The 20,801-nt window shown below is 41.1% G+C and overlaps 1 protein-coding gene across 8 annotated transcripts in view; it reads right to left on the reverse strand.

Moving 5' to 3' along the window:
- YEATS2 (YEATS domain containing 2) overlaps nt 1-20,801 on the reverse strand; it is a 105,891-nt gene that overhangs the window by 4,032 nt on the left and 81,058 nt on the right. For 7 of the 8 annotated variants that reach the window (XM_055409329.2, XM_055409322.2, XM_055409338.2 and 4 more), the window contains 8 exons: nt 17,485-17,671; nt 11,264-11,392; nt 10,651-10,749; nt 5,661-5,763; nt 4,705-4,778; nt 3,248-3,327; nt 2,377-2,578; nt 562-788 (listed from right to left, as the gene is read on the reverse strand). In XM_055409329.2, coding sequence (XP_055265304.2) covers nt 562-788; nt 2,377-2,578; nt 3,248-3,327; nt 4,705-4,778; nt 5,661-5,763; nt 10,651-10,749; nt 11,264-11,392; nt 17,485-17,671 — 1,101 coding nt within the window. Of the gene's footprint in view, nt 1-561; nt 789-2,376; nt 2,579-3,247; nt 3,328-4,704; nt 4,779-5,660; nt 5,764-10,650; nt 10,750-11,263; nt 11,393-17,484; nt 17,672-20,801 lie in introns of those variants that run through there. The other variant, XR_016038035.1, reaches the window with a different exon arrangement.

Consider the following 20,801-nt stretch of genomic DNA (forward strand, 5'->3'; position numbering starts at 1 on the left):
ACACACTGGAAAGCCTGCATCAGACTCTGAGGCCATATTTGCAAAAGAAAGAAGATATACTTGGAAACTGCCCCATTTTTTATTTCCTCTGTAGGGGAAAAAAAGAACAACAGTCTCTCACTTGGGTCCCAGGCAGCCGTGCAGATGCTGCAGTGAAGCTGCGTTCCACTGGAGGCAGGTGGACAGTTCTCTCCTGCATCCCAAGTGAGGCAGTGCCACATCCACTCCCTGGCAGGGTACTTGGGAGCTATTTACAATGTCAGGGAAAGCACGTTCTGACATGCCTCTGAAGGAAAGGTGCTTCTACTGAGGCAAATGAGAAAAAAGGGGATGAAAAATACAAAACTGCCTACATCTAACTGCCTTTGCTCCCATGTCATGTTTGACGAGCAAGCTCTACATGTGTGATTCACTTTCTTGCCCAAAGGCCCTGACATGGGAAGGCAGGTGCCAGATAGTTCACCCAGCTTTACCATCTATCTCCCCAGAAAGTCTGGTGTCAGTCTCTAAGGCACCAAGCCCCAGGTTAGGGGTCCCACAGCACAGGCTTTACCCCCCTACCTTCTGTGTGATGTCGCCAATAAATTCAGAGCCCGGTGTTGCTGGCAGGTAGAGTTTCATCTCTTCCTGTTTCTCTTCCTGTTCTCTCTTGATGTTTATCTTTAACGGCTCTGAGACGCTGAGGATGTCCACCTCCTCCTCGTTCTCTGGCTCTCTCTTCTGAAACTGCTGCAGGTCCTCCAGTTTCCGGCAGAGGTTGTCAGCGGATGAGAATGACGACGGGCACTCTAAATGAGAGGTAATCAGTCTTATGACTGTGGTGACCAAAGGGACTTTGCATCTCCAAGGGACCAACAAACAGCCTGAGACCCAGAGAAGGGTTATCAGGGAGCTGACTTCCTGTCCAGTTCTAAAATTCTACGGACCTATAATTATAAGAACTAGTAATTCATAAATGAGACAAGCACCAAGACAGGCATTTTGTGTTAAGACATATGTGCTGTTAAGGGCAATCTGAGTCAAACAACACCTAATTCTGACTCTTGCCACTAAAAATGAGGCCGTCCTCCCACCCCACTGATTTAAAAAAATTTATCTTAAATCTGGAGAATTTAGAAATGAACAGTGAAGAAATTAAAAATCACCCATGTTCTGCTTATTGCTGAGTACTACTACCATTTTAGTGTATACCACGCATCCCATCTTTAGCTGATTTATACAGAGTCCAACAGAGTATATACAGAGCTTTAGAGCCAGCAGGGGCTCTGGGAATGTTCTGTGCATCCCTTTCACTGTATGATAAGTGAGGTTGACATGGGGTTAAAGACACCCAGCAGGACGGAGGCAAAGCATCCAACTCCCTCTACTTTACTGGCAGGATGCTCACAGATTTAATCAGTCATATTAATAAGAAAGCCCAGTACAGGAAAAATACTGTGTTTTCATACACTGCCAGAGAAGCACAGAAATAATCAACAAGGGCTCTGCTCTCCAAAGCGCTTAGCAATTAAAATCTGAGAAACCCTCAAGGTTCTGATATTAAATACCACTGGAGATCGGAGAAAGGGAAGGCCACCCTGCATCAGGGCTCTCAGGAAAGCTTCATGGAGAAAATGAGACTTGTGTTAAGTCTTAAAGGACCCCCCAGACCGTCCCTGTGCTCCGGCCTTCCTCAGACTGGAAGGTGAAGGGTCTGTTTTTCTACAAAGATGGGGTTAAAAGGAGAAAATAATACTTATTCTTTAAGGTGAAACTCAAAACATTCTCCCCATATATCTTTATGCCCAGCTCCCCTGCACCCCCAACCACATACAGTTATTTGTATCTTTATAAAAAAACAATTCATTTTATATGCAACATTATTAGCTGTTTACACCTGTGCCTCCAACACCAAGCAGTACACCTCCAGACTAGGTTTTTGGAGATAAAATAACAGATAAGACATTGTCCCCATCTTCAGGGAAGAAGACTTGTAGGTCACAGAGAAGTGCTTCTTCTGGGAGGAAAGGAGGTGGATTAAGAGAGTTTCCAAAGGAGAACTAATGCAGCGGAGGGGGGCACCTGAATGAGTGGTATGTGTCTGCTGCAGGCCGTGGGCCGGAACGTTCCTGGCTGGGACACAACTTGGGCACAAACAGTTTGGTAGGGACTGTCGGGGGAGTAGATAAGACACATGGTGACAGGTGAGTCGAGACTTGTTTTCCATGGCAACCCCTGGAGTCCTCGGGTTCCTTTACCTCAGGTGAAGGAAAGAGCTCTGAGACCTGCTGGGGCTGATGTGGCCTGAGAGCCCCGGAGGCTGAGAGATGAGCATGTGCTCCAAGGAGACACCTCTTAGCTGCTGATGGTGCTCAGTACACCCCCCGCCCCGCTTACCTGGCTCGCTGTCAATCTGGGTCAGCACATCCTCGATCGAGTCCCCATCACTCCTCAGGCTTTCAGGGTCAGGTGGGGTGTAGCCATGGCAGCGACACCAGTGAGCAATGTGCTTGGTTTTAAGTGGAGTCAGGTGGTGAAATCTTGGATTCTTCTCCAGTATTTCTTGTAAGACTTTTCGCATTGTCATCGCTCTTTGCCACTTAAAAAAATTAGGGGTGGGGGGAGCATAATGAAATCCTTCAACTTGGGAGTCTGTTCAAATAAATTATCCAATTGCAAATTACCATGCTAACCTGTTAGAGTACTTTCTGAGGAAAAAAAAATCTGATGGTGTTTCTCCTCAGTTAAAAAAAAATTTTTTTAAGAACTTTTACCTAATGTTTATAAAATGACTGAAATTCCTAGGCCTGGCCTATAAGGTGTTTCAGCTGGTCCCAGTCTGTGATCTCCCACTTTCCCGCCCTCCCCAAACCCATCGCTGACTTTCTCAAAGCCTCCTACGCACGCCTTTGTACTTGCCACTTCCTCTTATAGCCTCACTGTTTGGCAGAGTAGCTGCCACATTGAACAATAAATAGTTGACTTAATTTTAACATATTACAATTCTTTAAAAACTTTTAGAAATTTTTAGCAATGCAGGAAAAGAAAGTAGGTCTTTCAAAGGCTACCTACAAGTCTTTGGAGAATGAGATTTTTAACTAAGGAAAAAGTTCTACCATCAAATATTTAACAAAACATGCTGCAGAATTTATCACTGCTCCATATGACGATGTTTATGGGAGCAGCCAGAATGCACATGTGTTTGATTATTTTCTCCAATAGGCTCTCAGTGGCGGCCTGCATATCAAAGAGGCAGACATGGGATTACCTCAGCAGCTCTCCTTTTCCCAATGTTCCAGCCATAATACTGCTCCACAGATTTTGCAGAAAAACAGCTGGCATCTTCACCTAGAATGCACATATCCAGCAAACTCTGAATAAAGTTAAGATTTAAATAAAATCTTATTTGCTGGAGGCATGTCCAAGAAGTTTCTTTAGACCTCTTTACGGGCACTGTTCCTTACTAGGCAAGTTCGATTCAACATAATACAGAAGGGCTTGTCCTTAGAAGAGAAGACATCTCACTCATGTGTACTCAAAACAACAGCCCTCCTTGGGAAATCAGCTTCTGTGGTAGAGAAAGCTTCATCATGACAGGAGATTTTCTATTAAAATAAATGGCAGTAGCATTCCACTGGGAGCAGACCTGAGAACTAGCCCTGGCCTATTAACTAAGCTGCCTTGGGCAATCTATATCATCACTCTGGGCTTCAGTTTTCTTAACTGTAAAATCAAACCATTTAACTGTAAAATTAGGAAGATGGCTCCTGAACTGCCTTTAAGCTCCAACATTCTGTATTTCTATCTGATTTTTTAAAAAAAGATTAAATTTTTTTTCTGCTGGGCTAGAAGAATCATTGAAAATTCACTTTGAGCTATTTCAAAATGACCCCCTAAACCCTGAGGGGAAAAAAAAATTTTTTTTTGCTATTATAGCTGGAAAAAAAGCAGGGTAGCCTGTATTCGGCTCATCATTTCATAGTCCCATGAATGTGAAGTGATGATCTGCTTCATCCCTTCCCTCTAAATGTTCACAGGTGACCTTGCCCAAGAGCAGACACCTAAGTATCCACAGGCTTAAGTCATGCCCTCTGTCAGAGCAACCAGCTGAGAAGCAAATGGTTCAGTCTTGTTAACAACGCACAGGGACAGAGGAGACTTCACTGCTGGAGGTCTCGACCGTCGTGCAGTTCTACAGAGTGAGTGACAGGAGTGTCAGATGAAAGATAAATGACTGGAATCAAAACTGCATCACCTATAGCTATTGTGATTTTGAACAGGTGACTCAACCTTGCTTATTCTCAGTTTTCTCATCTGTGAAATGGAGATGACACCATGTATCCCATGGAGACCATTGTTAAGTAAATATAATGAGCCTGCAGAGTCTGGCATGCTGCTGGCAAATGCTAATTATTTTCCTTATTAATAAACATCAAAAACAAATGCAATTTTATATATACACTACAGATTTATAATTTATATACTGTAACAAAAAAGAAAATTCCTTCTGCAGATCAAACACAGTGAAAGTAAAAGACTAACCAACTGACCAAGACAGTGTGAATTCTAAACCCTGCAAATAAGCTACAGGTGTAGCTAAACCACCCCCGCCCCAAGATAACTACTGTCAGGATTAATTACAACACCAAGTGATTCAAACTGACTCAACAGCCCAAGCAGGTCACAGCTTTAAACCACGCTCCCATACACTCAGTGTGGTCTTACTTTTTGCAGTAATTAATGGGATCTTCTTTACTACTGCTGTTAAGAGTTGCTGGATGGTCTCTAAATGGTCTATCCTGAAGAGGACAAAAGAAAATTAGGGTAGCGAATACATACAGCGGTTTCTAACAATGTGTGTGTGTATATGTGTATGAAATATTTCTCCTTTACAAAGGAATTAAACCCAACTATATCTGCATGTCCTTCCTTCTATATATTGCCTTCTTTATAAACAAAGAGCGTTTAATGCTTAAAGTCAACACTAAAACAGATGAGACCCCAGGAATGACAAATAATGCAAACTTGACATTTCATATTTTAAAATTAGTCATGTAATCTTTCTGTAGTGTGACTGTCACTAGAGCAGAGACTCTATCATATGAATGCCTCTCTTAGTGTTATTACAGTTCATGCTGTCACCTCCATGAAAGTGGCTAAGTCTCTACCATTTCCAGCAGTTTGAGATACTTCAAAATATGCTTGAAGTGGGTCCCCCTAGTTTGGAAATGAGAAAATCTCAGTATTTCTAGAAGCAGCACTGCGTGTGTATGGGCCATCAAAAGGCAGCTGTTTAAGACTGGGCACATGTGTGGATACTGCAACACAAAATGCACACACACCTGAGCAATTACATCATAAGAAATTGCACACCCAAAGACAGCACAAAGAAACTTCATGTTGGCAAGCTCCAAGGGAGGGAGATCTGTAATTGCATCCGAGGCTCTTGAGGCAACAAATGAGGTGCCTCTCGGAGGTCACATCGAGGTGTTAAATGAAGCCTCCTGAGCTGTGCAGCAAATGGTAATACTTGTTCACCACACATGGACAGAAGCTTCTACCCATCAAAGGGCTTAATGCATACAGACAACTCTACACATAGTTGTCACAGGGATGGTTTTTTTTAAAGTACCATAACATACTAAAAGCACAACTCCCTTAGAAAGGACTGAAATAATTACTTAATGACATAGTTTCCCAGCTCAGAACTTTCTTCTGTTTTCACTGCTGTCTGACCATCCTGGGAGGGGCCGCTTGGTGCAGGTGTTTCTGGTTCGGTCTTTACTACAAGGGAATAGAAACAATGAGAGCGCTATTAGGGCTCAATGATGGAAGGACACCTGTGGATAGAAACAATGGAAACCCAGTGAGGATGCTGCCACAGCTGCAGAGACACGGCCAGAGTGCTGGGATGGCGCCTGTAGTCACGGGATCAGCAGACAAGGGGAGAACTGTTAGCCTGCGTCTCATGACAAAGGCAGGGCAATAAAATGGCTTTTAGATATTTCTTAGAGGGCTAACCACACCACTATGGAAGACCACACACATACACTCTTACACTTGAGCAACGCCACATTAAAATACAATGCTGGCCTGTTCTAAGTTTAATATCCTTTTGTTTATCATCTCTCCAGCTAACTTTATCAACTTTTAGCATTATCTTAGTGTTCTGAGACACACGGCAAAAAACAAAAAAAATCAGATCTTTTGTACTGGGAAAAATCTGAGCTCATCACATGAGGCTTTTCAGTTCAGTTCAGTCGCTCAGTTCAGTTCAGTTACTCAGTCGTGTCCGACTCTTTGCGACCCCACGAATCACAGCACGACAGGCCTCCCTGTCCATCACCAACTCCCGGAGTTCACTCAAACTCAAGTCCATCGAGTCGGTGATGCCATCCAGCCATCTCATTCTCTGTCGTCCCCTTCTCCTCCTGCCCTCAATCCTTCCTAGCATCAGAGTCTTTTCCAGTGAGTCAACTTGTCGCATGAGGTGGCCAAAGTGTTGGAGTTTCAGCTTTAGCATCAGTCCTTCCAATGAACACCCAGGACTGATCTCCTTTAGAATGGACTGGTTGGATCTCCTTGCAGTCCAAGGGACTCTCAAGTCTTCTCCAACACCACAGTTGAAAAGCATCACTTCTTCGGTGATCAGCTTTCTTCACAGTCCAACATCCATACATGACCACTGGAAAAACCATAGCCTTGACCAGACAGACCTTTATTGACAAAGTAATGTCTCTGCTTTTCAATATGCTGTCTAGGTTTGTCATAACTTTCCTTCCAAGGAGTAAGCGTCTTTTAATTCATGGCTGTAATCACCATCTGCAGTGATTTTGGAGCCCAGAAAAATAAAGTCAGCCACTGTTTCCCCATCTATTTGCCATGAAATGATGGGACCGGATGCCATGATCTTACCAAATCTACTGATGGAGGATAACTGTGTCAGGAGCATGTGTCTTCCTTCTATAGCATGCACACACGTGCACACACACTTCTTTTGTACCAGCTTCCCTGCCGTCAGTCTCTTCCCTTACGATTCATTTTGTACATGAGCACCAGTACATGCTAGTGTCATTTTCTATTCAACATCCTTCAATAGTAAGCAAAGGTCTACAAGAGAGATACACTACAGTATCTTCCCCCTTTTCACTGATGCATAGCTTGCAAAAAATGCACAAATATTAAGGGTACAGTTTGATAAATTTTACCTACATACACATCCATGCACCCAGCACCCCAATCAAAACGCAGAGTATTTCCTGTCCTCAACCAGGGTCCCTTATGCTTCTGGCAGTCCTCTTTGTCAATTCCACTTTAAATTTTATATAACTGGAATCACATCGTGCATACCCTTTTGTGTCAGCATCTTTTTGGCTATTAAAAAAAAAAAAGCTTGTATATGTCTCTGGGTGCACATATGCATGCATTTCCTAGAAGTGTACTTCCTGGAACACATGGTAGATAACATGTTTAACTTTATCAGAAATTGCCAAACTCATTTCCAAAGTTATTATGTCAATTTGTAGCCCCACAAGCAAGGTATGTGAGTTCCAGTTGCTTCACATCCTTGTCAACACTTAGCAATGCAGTTCTTTTAATTTTGGTGATGGAATAGTATCACTATGGTTTTAACTTTTCATTCCCTTGACTGATGAAGGTGAACAACTTTTCATTTCATTGTATTTAGATATCCTCTTCTGTAAAGTATCTGTTTATACTTCTTGCTCTTTAAAAAAAAAAATCAGCATCTTTTTCATACTGACTTTTAGGTCTTCTATATTCTGGCAAGAACTCCTTTGTCAGATATATCAATTGCAAATATCTTTCAGGATGTATGTGGCAACTTTCACTCTTTGTCCGTCCGATACAGTGAGGTTCCTAGTATTAATAAAGTCTAATTTATCAATCTGTTCTTTCATGGCTACTTTTCTTGTGTTTTCTTTGCCCAAAGTCATGAAGATATTCTCATATTCTCTTCCAGAAGTTTTACTGTTTCATCCTTCACATTTAGGTCTAGGACCCAATGCAAATTAAATTTTATGATGTAAGGTAGGGGCCAAGTTTTCTTCTTTCCCCCAAAGGGATATATCTAATTAACCCAGCACAACTTATTGAAAAGAACATCTTTTTCCTGCTGAGTCTGTCATAAATCAGGTTACCATATATGTGTGTGTCTATTTCTGGGCTGTCTTTTCTGTTTAATTATTCTATTTTGTCTCTTAAAAAATTTTTTTTTAAATTTCAAAACAATTTTTAAATGTTATTTTCCATTTACAGTTATTACAAAGTATTGGCTATATTCCCTGTGTTGTACAGTACATCTCTGAGCCTGTCTTACACCCAACGGTTTGCACCTTCCACTGCCTGACCCCTACCATTCTGTCTGTTCTTGAACCAATACTACACTATCTCAATTATATAGCCTTACAGTATATATACATCTGGTGACCCAAGTCCCCCAGCTTTTTGTTCAAGATTATCTCAGCTACTCTAGGCCTGTGCATTCCCATATACATTTTAGACTATCTTGTCAATTTCTACACAAACAAAAACAACACTAGAGATTCTGACTGGGACTGTACTGAACCCATGTCATTTTGGGAGAGAGAATAAGGTATTTCAGTAAATTTATATAATTAATTAATTATAATTGTATATCCTTCAATTTTTTAGGTCTTTAAGTTTCTCTCGTAAATATTTAGTGGATTGTTGGCAGTTAATTTCTATATAGAACTCAAAGTGGCTTTTATATGTATACCAACTTGTACTGAGTAACCTTGCTAATTCCATTGTCAGTAAGACATCTTTCCCCAACCCCTAGTGACGCTGAGACTTCAAGAAACAGAAGGAAGTCCTCAGAAAAAGTTCAGACACTCTAGTCTTCTAGATGCAAGTATACGCTATTTATTTACTTGGCCACATGGCACTGCTTGTGGTATCTTAGTTCCTCAACTGGGGACTGAACCTGCCACAGAGTGAAAGCACCAAGTCCTAGAACTACACCAGGGAATTCCTGTAAATACAATCATTTAATCTGGCACTCAATTACAAAATCATATAATCAGTATTTTCAGGTTGGGATAGCTATTTACTGGATAGGCTCTTCTAAGACTTACATATAATAGCCCCAAACTGGAAACAAACCTAATGTCCACCAACAGGAGAAAGGGTAAACAAATTATGGTCTATCCATCCACCCCTACAATATGGAATACTCCTTAGCAACAATACAGCTGAATCTCAGAAAACACTGAGTGGGTGAATTAAATCAGACACAAAAGAATGCATGTGCTTCCATTCACATAAAGTTAAAAAACAGACATGACTAATCTATTATTGAAACAGTGGCTGCCTACAGGGGATGGGAATTTCTATAGTGTGAATGGGATGCTGGGTTCATGAATTTGTCAAAACTCATCAAATGGTATGCTTAATTAAAGTCAAAACAGAAATGCTCTGGCCCCAGTCCAAAATTAACTGAATCAGAATCTGTATGAGGACTGTGATACATACCTGTTACTGAGAACAGATGCTGGTCTAGCTAGGTTAGCATCTTTCACCATGACTGACAGAATTCTCCTCTAAGAACTAATCAGTAAACACTTTAGGCTTTGTGGGTCATGTGAACTCAGCTGGAATGACCAAACTCTGAAGCCGCAGTGCACACACGGACAATATGTAAATGAATCGGCATGGCCATGTGCCAATAAAACCTTATTTAAAAAATGAGCAGCAAACTGCAGTCAGCCAACCCTTGCTTCAGATGGTCATGCTGTAAGTTTCAAATCCGTCTCTTCCTAAGACTATTGTGAGAGATCCTGGAACGCCTGAAAAGAAGTATTTCAAATTCTGACTACACTACTTTCTAGTTTTCTAGACTTGGGAAGTAAAGACTTAGTATTTCCAAACTTCAGTTTCCTCATTGGCAAAATGGGCATTAACAGCTAGTTTCAAGTGCCTTGATCATTAGTGATATATGTATATATCACCAAGCAGCTGGCATGGTGCCGGGTACATTTCAGGCTCTTACACAAGGTAGCTATCATTATCGTAGATGTTACAGATGTCAAAATGTTTTGTTCTAACACACCGTACTCTCTCCATCCAGTCAATAGTCATAAGTGTCCCCACTGCCGGCTGCAACATCTGACCCTACCTACAGCTCCTTTACGTAACTGTACACCCCAGGTGAGTCCCCTTGATTGGTCTACTCACCCAAACAAGCCCTCTGAGTCTTTGTCTCTGTTTCCTTAATCTGGCATGCCTCTCCATAGTCAAAAATGCTTCCCTCTTAAAGTTCTGGTTAAAATCCATGTCCTATACAAAGTGTTATCCACCTCCATAACGCCTCACATTCCCTGAACCACACATCCTAGACTGAAATATTTCAGCATTCATTTTTCAGATCATCTACCTCCATTTATCAATCACTGTTTGCTGTCTACTGCAACTCTCTCCAACCTGATTATAAATTCTTGTGGGGCAGAAATGATGCTTTACACATCTCTGTAGTTCCCTCAGTGAAGTCTATATATAAATATCCTATGTATTTTTGAAGCGACTGATTCATGGATGCTGAAATTCAAGCATGTCTTGAATTTCATGTGAATCTTATGATAGTAATGTCTTGCATAAAACTTCTGGACAAACATACTATGGGAAATGACATACCTTTTGTAACAGCTGCTGGAGCAGGGCTGGGAACAACTGGAGTTGGGGCAGCTACAGGCAGAATGGCAGGCGATTTGCTGGTAGAAAATGATTGAACCACTAACAGGCAAAAAGGAGGGGAGGATATAAGAAATACAGAAATTATTTTAATGAAAATAATCTATCTCCCAGGTGACAGCTCTACTGTAGATGACTAGCACAAAAACAATTTCAGTATAACAGAAATGGTAAGGTCCTTGCTTTACACACAGATTTATAAATAGCTATTTACTATTAGTACCAGGGTAACTGAGCTGTTATTATCAACCATGGAAATGCAGGCTTGGTCACTAACCTCAGAAAGTAAAAACCCAATTGACCTGTACTCTCATAAATGTTTAAGATATACTCCCCTGCTCAACTTTAGAAATGAGCAGTTATTTAGAAGTCAGTGGATCACTTGGGTTTTACTTTCAGTCCCAGAGCTGGTGCCAGGGAGTATGGTGACAGATCAAGGACAGGCTGTACAAGGCAGGAGTAGCCACTAAAGGACGGACTACAGACCTTCCCACCAGACAGATCCTCTAGGCAGACAGACTCAGAGACAACCACACCCAACAGGTGAAGGACTCACCTTTATTCACAGGCATCAGTATCGTCTGCACACCTCCAGATGTGTTTACACTGAGTGGTTTGAGCTGGCTGGGGATCGTCAGGACAGCCTGCTGGGGATTGGATTGACTGGAGTGAATCTTTAACAATCCTAAAATAAGTTGGAAGATAAGGCCAAGCTGAAGATCAGATGCTTCCTTAAAGTTCCTGCCCTCTTTAGCATTCACATTTTCTCACAGCAGGACGTTCTTAGGACATTTACTCTTTCAATAGAGACAGAAGCATGAGGCAATGGATGAAGCAGGTTTCTCAATGAAACAATGATGCAACAATAATGATTTATTTTTACCCTGCTATCATAAGTAATACAAAAATGTTTGAAAAAGTGGAAATAACAGAAAAAAGCCACAGAGTCCTACTGCAGAGACAACCAGTATCATCATTTTGAGATAGTTTTTCTCCATGTTAGTTTTCTATGACTATTTGTTTTACATACATCTGTGATACATACAAACTGGATGTAAAATTTTGTATTTTGATTTGGATAATTATAATTTTCCTACTTGAAAACCTTCTCTGGCTCTGGTCTGCCTAGAGTGTGTTTCCAAAATTAGTCAGAGCACTCTGAGTCCATTTTAATCTGGTCCTAATTTATTTACATCTCCTTCACAACATCTCTATGTATCTAATGCTTCAATCTATGTACTCACCAGAATTTACAGTTTCCTATCTCTGTGCAGCCTTTATTTTTCAAACCAGATAGTCTCCACTTATTTTAGAAAGGTTCATCCTCTCCTACTTTGCTTTAAAGCAATTTCCATACTCCCATTTCCATCATAAAACTATTCTAGGCATTCAGAGGGCCAGTGAAAGAGTGACAAAAAGAGTACACAAGAAACAACAAAAATGCATGTTGTAATAAGAATACCAACAGAGGCTAAAGATACTTTAAGGCACTGGAATGCAGCTGGATTGAGTTAAGAAAAGGAATAATCTCAAATACTTTCAAGAACAAAGCCTTCAATAAACAAAATCATTCTGTGGAATCAGTGAATGTTAGATCATCAAGCAGTAATTAGTTACTGAGATGTGCTCCCCACCCCCGCCCGCCAAGAGTACAATTACCTGGTTTCTTCATATTTTAAAAATTCTTATTTCTATTTTAATATTACATGCTTATCAGTTGAAAAGTTACAAAGGGCTAAAAGGCATATAACTAAAAATAGCCATCCTTTGCTCCACATCTCCCTGTCTTCATCTTGTTCACAGGTAGCATCTACTTTGAACCTTTTTGGTCTTTTAAAAGAATGTGTATATTGCAGGCCTTGATTCAATTTGATGTAACATTTTAATGCTACACACTGACTTACTATTAGGGTAGATAAGCTTTAGACCTTATCTTCCCTCTCCTCCAATAATGGCCTTTACTGATCCAAAGAATACCATGATACTATGATGCCATTTCATTTTCTGGAGTTAAAAATTTTTCTCCTTTTCATCTGCTTATTTAGTCCTCTTTCAACAACATACTAAAGTCTTCCATGTCCTTCAAAAACACTACAAACCTCCCCTTAAATACAGAATCCTCCTCCACATGGTCAAACCGCTTAAATAATTTCAGTTCAGTTCATTCGCTCAGTCGTGTCCGATTCTCCGCGACCCCATGAATCACAGCACGCCAGGCCTCCCTGTCCATCACCAACTCCCGGAGTTCACTCAAACTCACGTCCACAGAGTCGGTGATGCCATCCAGCCATCTCATTCTCGGTCGTCCCCTTCTCCTCCCGCCCCCAACCCTTCCCAGCATCAGAGTCTTTTCCAGTGAGTCAAATCGTCGCATGAGGTAGCCAAAGTATTGGAGTTTCAGCTTTAGCATCAGTCCTTCCAATGAACACCCAGGATCATTTTTAAAGTCAGAGCTATCCTTCCCAGGGTGCTCTGATCTGCTCCATCTAGACTGCTGGTTTCTAGGCCTGCAGCAAAGGTCTCAGCTGCGGAGCATACTTCATAGCTACTCTGGGAGTTCCCTTTGCCTTCCTTCTATTTTTGTCCTTTTTCCTGGTTTATATCTCTTAACACTTATGAAACATATATTTTAATTATGCTCCAAGACAGAGTCATAGAAAATACATTTGAAAGGCTGCCTGTCAGAAAATATCTACCCTCATACTTAGTAAAGATTGGGCCAACTGCAGAACTCTAGACTACAAGAATTCCCCTCTAGAATTTTGAAAAGCAATATTCCAGCTTCTAGTACTGCTACTGACAAACCCAATGATAATGTAATTACTCAACTTTTCTGTTTACTTCTGGAACTCCATTTAGTCTGATGTTGCCAGAGGTCCCTAATACATCAAAATTTCTTTCTTAGCTTAGTATCTATTTCTTGGTCTGTCCCCTGCTGCCACCTTGTCCCCCATAATCTAAATGCCATAGCCAATGACTTATTAAAAGATACAGGCGGCTCATGTTACTCCTTAGTGGAAGACCCCTACAGTGGCTTCTCTTGAAGTAAAAATCGATGTTTTTACAATGATCCACAAAGGCCATGTGTGATTTGGCCCCATCACTCTGACTTTACCTCCCAGTACTCTTTCCCTTGCTTACTCTGTCCCAGTCACATTGGGAATCTTGTTCAAAATAGTTTGTAATGCACACAAAAAAATTAACTGAAAAAATTATAAAGATTATACCTCAATTAAAAAAACACAAGAATCCACACACACAAAATTAATGGATAGTAGAAAATGAGTCTCTTATGAAAGTATTATATAGAGCTTCATCAGCAGTATCTCAGGAAACCAGAACTTAAAGCAAGGAGACTTAATGTTAAAAATCAGAAGAAAAGAGAAGGCGTTCATTTCTTACAATAGTAATTCCTTCCACTTCTGTAATTTCTACTCCAGTGCTAACACACTACCTCTAAACATTCAGTTAGCAGAGAACAAGCAATCCTCATTAAAAAAAATTGTCAATTTTAACTGAGGGGTAGAAACCATGGGAAAATAAATGAGCCTTAATGTTTTGGTACGTAACCATCCAAAAAGCAAATGAAACATAGGGTCTTGATTTGGAGTCATGAATGGAACTTATATGCAAAGTACACTGTGTGAAATGTTGGGCTGGATGAAGTTCAAGCTGGAATCAAGATTTCTGGGAGAACTATCAATAACCTCAGATATGCAGATAACACCACCCTAATGGCAGAAAGCAAAGAGGAACTAAAGAGCCTCTTGATGAAGGTGAAAGAGGAGAGTGAAAAAGCTGGCTTAAAACTCAACATTCAAAAAGCTAAGATCATGGCATCCAGTCCCATCACTTCACTGTAAATAGATGGGCAAAAAATGGAAATAGCGACAGACTTTATTTTCTTGGGCTCCAAAATCACTGCGGATGGTGACTGCAATCACGAAATTAAGACTTGCTCCTTGGAAGAAAAGCTATGACAAACCTAGACAGCGTATTAAAAAGTAGAGACATCATTTTGCCAAAAAAGGTTCATATCGTCAAAGCTATGGTTTTTCCAGTAATCATGTATGGATGTGAGAGTTGGACCATAAAGAAGGCTGAATGCCGAGGAATTAATGCTTTTGAACTGGGGTGCTGGAGAAGATTCTTGAGAGGCCCTTGGACTGCAAGGAGATCAAATCAGTCAATCCTAAAGGAAATCAACCCTGAATATTCATTGGAAGAAATGATGCTGAAGCTCCAACACTTTGGCCACCTGATGTGAAGGGCTGCTGACTCATTGGAAAAGACTCTGATGCTGGGAAAGACTGAAGGCAGGAGAAGATAGCAGAGGATGAGATGGTTGGATAACATCACCAATTCAATGAACATGAGTTTGAGCAAAATCCAGGAGACAGTCTAGGACAGGGAAACCTGACATGCTATAGGTCCATGGGGTCACAAAGAGTTGGACACAAGTGAGCAACTGAACAACAATGGAATCTAGTGATAATAATAACAACCCCCTTGGGCTGGCCCACTGTTCTAACAGCGTCTCCCACTCTAATAAACTTTATTTCCCTCTCATTCTGTCTCATGTCTGGAAATTCTTTTCCAACATGTGCTCGGACCACATTTTTGGTGGACTGTACAGGGAACTTGGAGTCTCTTCCCCCACCTATAAACTTTACTTCCCTCTCATTCTGTCTCATGTCTGGAAATTCTTTTCCAACCCGTGCTCAGACCATGACAATTTTGGTGGCTCGTACGGGGAACTTGGGGTCTCTTCTCCCACCTCCTCGCTTCTCCTTTCTCATAGGGACCTTGTGCCAACAGGCAAGTGCTGTGGAAGCAACTAAGGAACTCTGGCCAGGGCTACCGTCTGGTGTGTTCCAAAGGCCCCACTGCTCACTGTGCCACAGTAGCTGCCACCCGAACAGGTGAGGGTCTCTCTTTTGTCTTCTTTCCAACTGAGGACTAGGCCAACCAATATTGTGTGGGCACAGGTCAGGCACTTAAAAGCCATTAGGGCACCTGCCACATCAAGACTCCCGTGTGAGGATAAGGGGGACACCGAATGGATCAGGCCAAAAGGGCATGCGCCCCCAGCAAGACAACTTCTGTGCACCATGTCAGGCACAGAGTGGTTGAAGCAAAAGAGACCACTGTCCCCTGGCCACCGCCTCCCTGAAAGGATTTAAGGCAGATTCCTCAACCTTAAAAAAAAGAAAGAAAAAAAAAAATCCTCATAAAAAAAATTTGGTCAATTTTAATTGGGAGGTAGAAACCATGGGAAAAATAAACGAGAATTTCCACAATCTTTTTTGTGTCAGTTTTGAAAATACCCAAGAGTTGTTAAGATGATTTATTTAGACTGAAGAGCTCACAAGCCTGTGCTTTTATTTTAGCAAACTATATGCAGTAGCAGGGAAGAATATCCACAATCTTGACCCAAAGGGACTGGGGCACATGTTGCTGTTGTTTAGTCACTAAGTTGTGTCCAACACTTTAAGACCCCATGAACTGCAGCACTCCAAGCTTCCCTGTCCTTCACTACATCCTAAGGTTTGTTCAAACTCAAGTCCATTGAGTCAGTGATGCCATCCAACCATCTCATGTCAACCCCTTCTCCTCCCGCCCTCAATCTTTCCCAGCATCAGGGTCTTTTCCAGTGAGTTGACTGTATGTATGTGTATGTATTTATGTATGTTTCTCTGTATGTACTTATGTGTCTGTGTATGATATATGTTCTTGTTAAGTCACTAAGTAATGTCTGACTCTCTGCAACAACCCCATGGACTGTAGTATGCCAAGCCCCTCTGTACTCCACTATCTCCCTGAGTTTGCTCAAATTCATGTCCATTGAGTTGGTGATGCTATCCATCTCGTCCTCTGTTGCCCCCTTCTCCTTTCTGCCCTCAATCTTTCCCAGCATCAGGGTCTTTTCCAGTGAGTCAGCAGTCCTTTGCATCAGATGGCCGTATTAAGTAGTATAAATAGCCTGTTAAAGGAGGTCAGATTTTTCTCTAAAATAGTTATGGAGAAGACCGACAGTAAGCAAACCTTTGGTTTTCACAGCTTTTTGAATTTCTCATAGGGACTTTTTCTTATCTACAATTTCTCAGAATTGTAGATAAGGGAACGTGGACTAACAACAATGATACTAAAAATGACAATAGCAGCAATTATTTATATAATGATTACTACACATCAGACAGTACCCTAGGCAGTTAACTTCATGAGGTAAGCATTAGGCAATCCAGCTTCATGATTTGTGCTCTAGCTTACCCAAAGAAGTAAAAGGCACACTTTTCTGGGGCCATTCAGTATGGGCATGGAGACAGGATACACTTTACCAAACCTCAGGCAGTCATTCTGACATAACTTAATATAGTAACTACTGTTAAAAATCATGTCTTGGAGTCAAAATTTACATCTTTACATTTAAAAATTTCACATTTTATGTACTTTATGAAAGCAAAAAGAGATGTATGATGTTTTGCCATGAGCTCCATTCAAAACTGATGAGAAATACCCAGAAGAGTTCCAGATGGCTGAAGTTCTACTATATCACTTAAAAATTCTTATTCAATCCATAAAAACATTTCAGACTTGAAAATTTATACCTACATTTTAAATAAAAATACTTCATCTAGAAAGCAGCTATATGAAAAATGCTTCCAAGTTAATGGTTTTTAATAATTTATTATACAAAATTTTGGAGAGGCTCAAGACCTTCCAGAAATATTCTAGACCAAAGAAGGGAAAGGGAAATAAAATGATGATACAACTGACCTGATACTGTGGCTTTTCCAGAGATGGGGTTTGGTGTGGACACCAGGGATGTGGCGCTGATGACAGAGGGGGCAGGAGCCTTGCAGGATCCCACGGAGGCCTGGCTCACACACACTTGCTGCTGTCCGGAAGTTTTCATGACAGAACCCACAGTAGACGATGAACCAGGAGTTGTTCCTTCCGACTGCTAAACCACAGAACCAGAAATAATAAAAATTAAGAAGAAAGTAGTGTAACTTACTTAGAACAGTGACTGCCATGTAGCACACCCAAAATATTAGCTAGTAGCTGTTATTAACTACCTCTTCAATGTCAGGACATGTAAAAAAAATTGCTTCTTTAGTTTGGCAGTTCCTATGCTTTCAGACTTCATGGACCAGGACATTTTAAAAATTTTAAAATGAGGACGTATTATAGGATTACCACATTAAGAAACTCACCACCTATTATATCACTTTATAAAGTAAGGTCCGTCTAGTCAAGGCTATGGTTTTCCCAGTAGTCATGTATAGATGTGAGGGTTGAACTATAAAGAAAGCTGAGCACCGAAGAATTGATGCTTTTGAACTGTGGTGTTGGAAAAGACTCCAAAAGAGATCAAACCAGTCAGTCCTAAAGGAAATCAGTTCTGAATATTCACTGGAAGGACTGATGCTGAAGCTCCAATACTTTGGTCACTTGATGCAAAGAATTGACTCATTGGAAAAGACCCTGAGGCTTGGAAAGATTGAAGGCGGGAGGAGAAGGGGATGACAGAGGATGAGATGGTTGGATGGCATCACTGACTCGATGGACATGAGTTTGAGTAAGCTCTGGGAGTTGGTGATGGACAGGGAGGCCTGGCGTGCTGCAGTCCATGGGGTCACAAAGAGTTGGACACGAATGAGCGACTGAACTGACTGATAAAACAATATTTCAACTTATCACCCAATTGGACATGTGAAAATGGAACAGTATGACTTTATTAAAAACTCACTATAATATTTTAAAGTTTGTCATATTATTCAACAACCGTCTATACAGAGCACAGTGTTAAATATTAGGGTCCCGAGATAAAAGCCCTCAAAGAGAGGGTCACCAGACAGTGATGAAGGCTGCAGCAGGCAAGGGTACAAGGCAGCATGACAAGTAAGAGGGTTACTCCTTCAGCCTAGGGATGGGGAGGGAAAGCACTGGGAGCACAGAAGGGAGATCCTGAAGACAGGAAAAGGGGAAGATAAGAGGATCTTCCCTGGCAGGAGAGAGCACGCAGAAAGTCAGAGGGGTAAGAAAGAACATATGTTCAAGGAACTGCAAAGTAGAGTGGTATGAGTAGGCATGTGAGGAGCAGCAGTAGTTGCAGGAGGTGTGAAGCCTGGGAAGTGAGCACCTTGGGGTGTCAAGACGATTCAAAAGGGAAACAGACTTTTCAACAAATGTTGCTGGCCAACTGGATACTTATAAACAGTAAGTTTGGACCCCTATCTCACAGTGTATACAAAGGCTAATTCAAAATGGACAAAGAGTTAAATGTAAGGGCCAAAACTAGAAAAACTCTCAGAAGAAAACACAGGCTTATATTTTCTGACTTTGGATTAGGCAATGGTTTCTTACTAGCATAAGCATAATCAATGAAAGAAAACCTGATAGGGGACTTCCCTGGTGGTGCAGTGGATAGGAATCCACCTGCCAATACAGGGAACATGAGTTTGATCCCTGGTCCAGGAGGAGTCCACATGCCATGAAGCAACTAGCCGATGTGCCACAACTACTGAGCCTGCAAGCTGCAACTACTGAAGCCTGCGTGCTCCAGAATCACACACCACAACTAGTGAGCCTGTGCACCTAAAGCATGTGCTCTGCAACAAGAGAAACCATTGCAATGAGAAGCCCGCACACTGCAACAAAGAGTAGCCCCTGCTTGCCATTACTAGGGAAAGCCCATCCACAGCAGCCAAGACCCAGTGCAAAGAATCTGCCTGTCAATGCAGGAGACATGGGTTCAATCCCTGATCCGGGAAGATGCCACATGCCACAAACAACTAAACCTGAGAGCATGGCCACAACTACTGAGCCCATGCACTAGAGCCCAGGATCCACAACTACTGAGCCCATGTGCCCGAGAACCCATAACAAGAGAGGCCACAGTGATGAGAAGCCCATGCACCGAAACTGAGAGTAACTCCCTGCTCTGCACAATAAGAGAAAAACCTGCACAGCAATGAAGACTCAGCACAGCCAAAAATAAATAATAAAAATTATTTTTTAAAAACTCTATTAAAAAGAAAAACAGGTAAATAGGACTTCATCAAAGTTCATTTTGTGACTCGAGAAAGTGAAAAGACAGATAGGAGAGGAGAAAATTTTTGCAAATCTGGTAAGAGACTTGTATCTAGAATATACAAAGAGCTCCTACAACTCAGTAATAGAAAGACAGTAAATAACCCAACCAAATAATGGGCAAAGGACCTGAATAGACATTTCTCCAAAGAGAATATACAAATGGCCAATAAGTATGTCAAAAGATGCACAATACATCACTAGCCATCAGGGAAATGGAAATCAAAATCACAGTGAAATATCACTTCACACCCAATACAATGGCTAAAACAAACAAACAAAAGCTCCAAACAAAAACAACAAACATGGACAAGAACAATTATCAGCAAAGACTGGAAAAACTTTGAACCCTCATACATTGCTGGTGGGAATCTAAAACAGTGCAGCTGCTTGGGAAAACAGTTTAGTAGTTCTTCAAAATGTTAAATGTAGTTACTATATCATCGAGCAATTCCTTCCTAGGTATAAAGACAGAATAAATGAAAACACAGGATTTTATAAAAGGGCTTCCCTCATGGCTCAGCTGGTAAAGAATCCACCTGCAATACAACTTTTACACAAATGTTCATGGCACCATTAATCATTATAATCAAAAGGGGAAAACAACCCAAACAGCCATCGACTGATGAATGAAGAAACAAAATGTGGCATATCCATAACACTGAATATTATTCAGCTATAAAAAGGAATAAGTACTAACACATGCTATAAAATGTATGAACCTTGAAATTATGCTAAGCAAAAGAAGCCGGTCACAAGAAAGTAGATTAGGAGCTGCCTAAGACTTGGGAGAAGGAGGGAGGAAATGGAAGTGACCACTACTGGGTACCAAGTTTCTTTCTGGAGTAATAAAAACAACAGTTCTAGAATTAGATAGTAGTGATGGTTCTACAACCTTGAGAATAAAAACCACTGAACTGTGTACTTTAAAATGGTGAATTTTGTGGTATGTGAATACTTGAGTTTTTTTAAAAAAGAGCAATCAGAGTGCCCATTAG

Source organism: Moschus berezovskii, chromosome 1 (genome assembly GCF_049115385.1).
Source record: "Moschus berezovskii isolate FMDL1 chromosome 1, NW_MosBer_1.0, whole genome shotgun sequence".
Taxonomy (NCBI): domain Eukaryota; kingdom Metazoa; phylum Chordata; class Mammalia; order Artiodactyla; family Moschidae; genus Moschus; species Moschus berezovskii.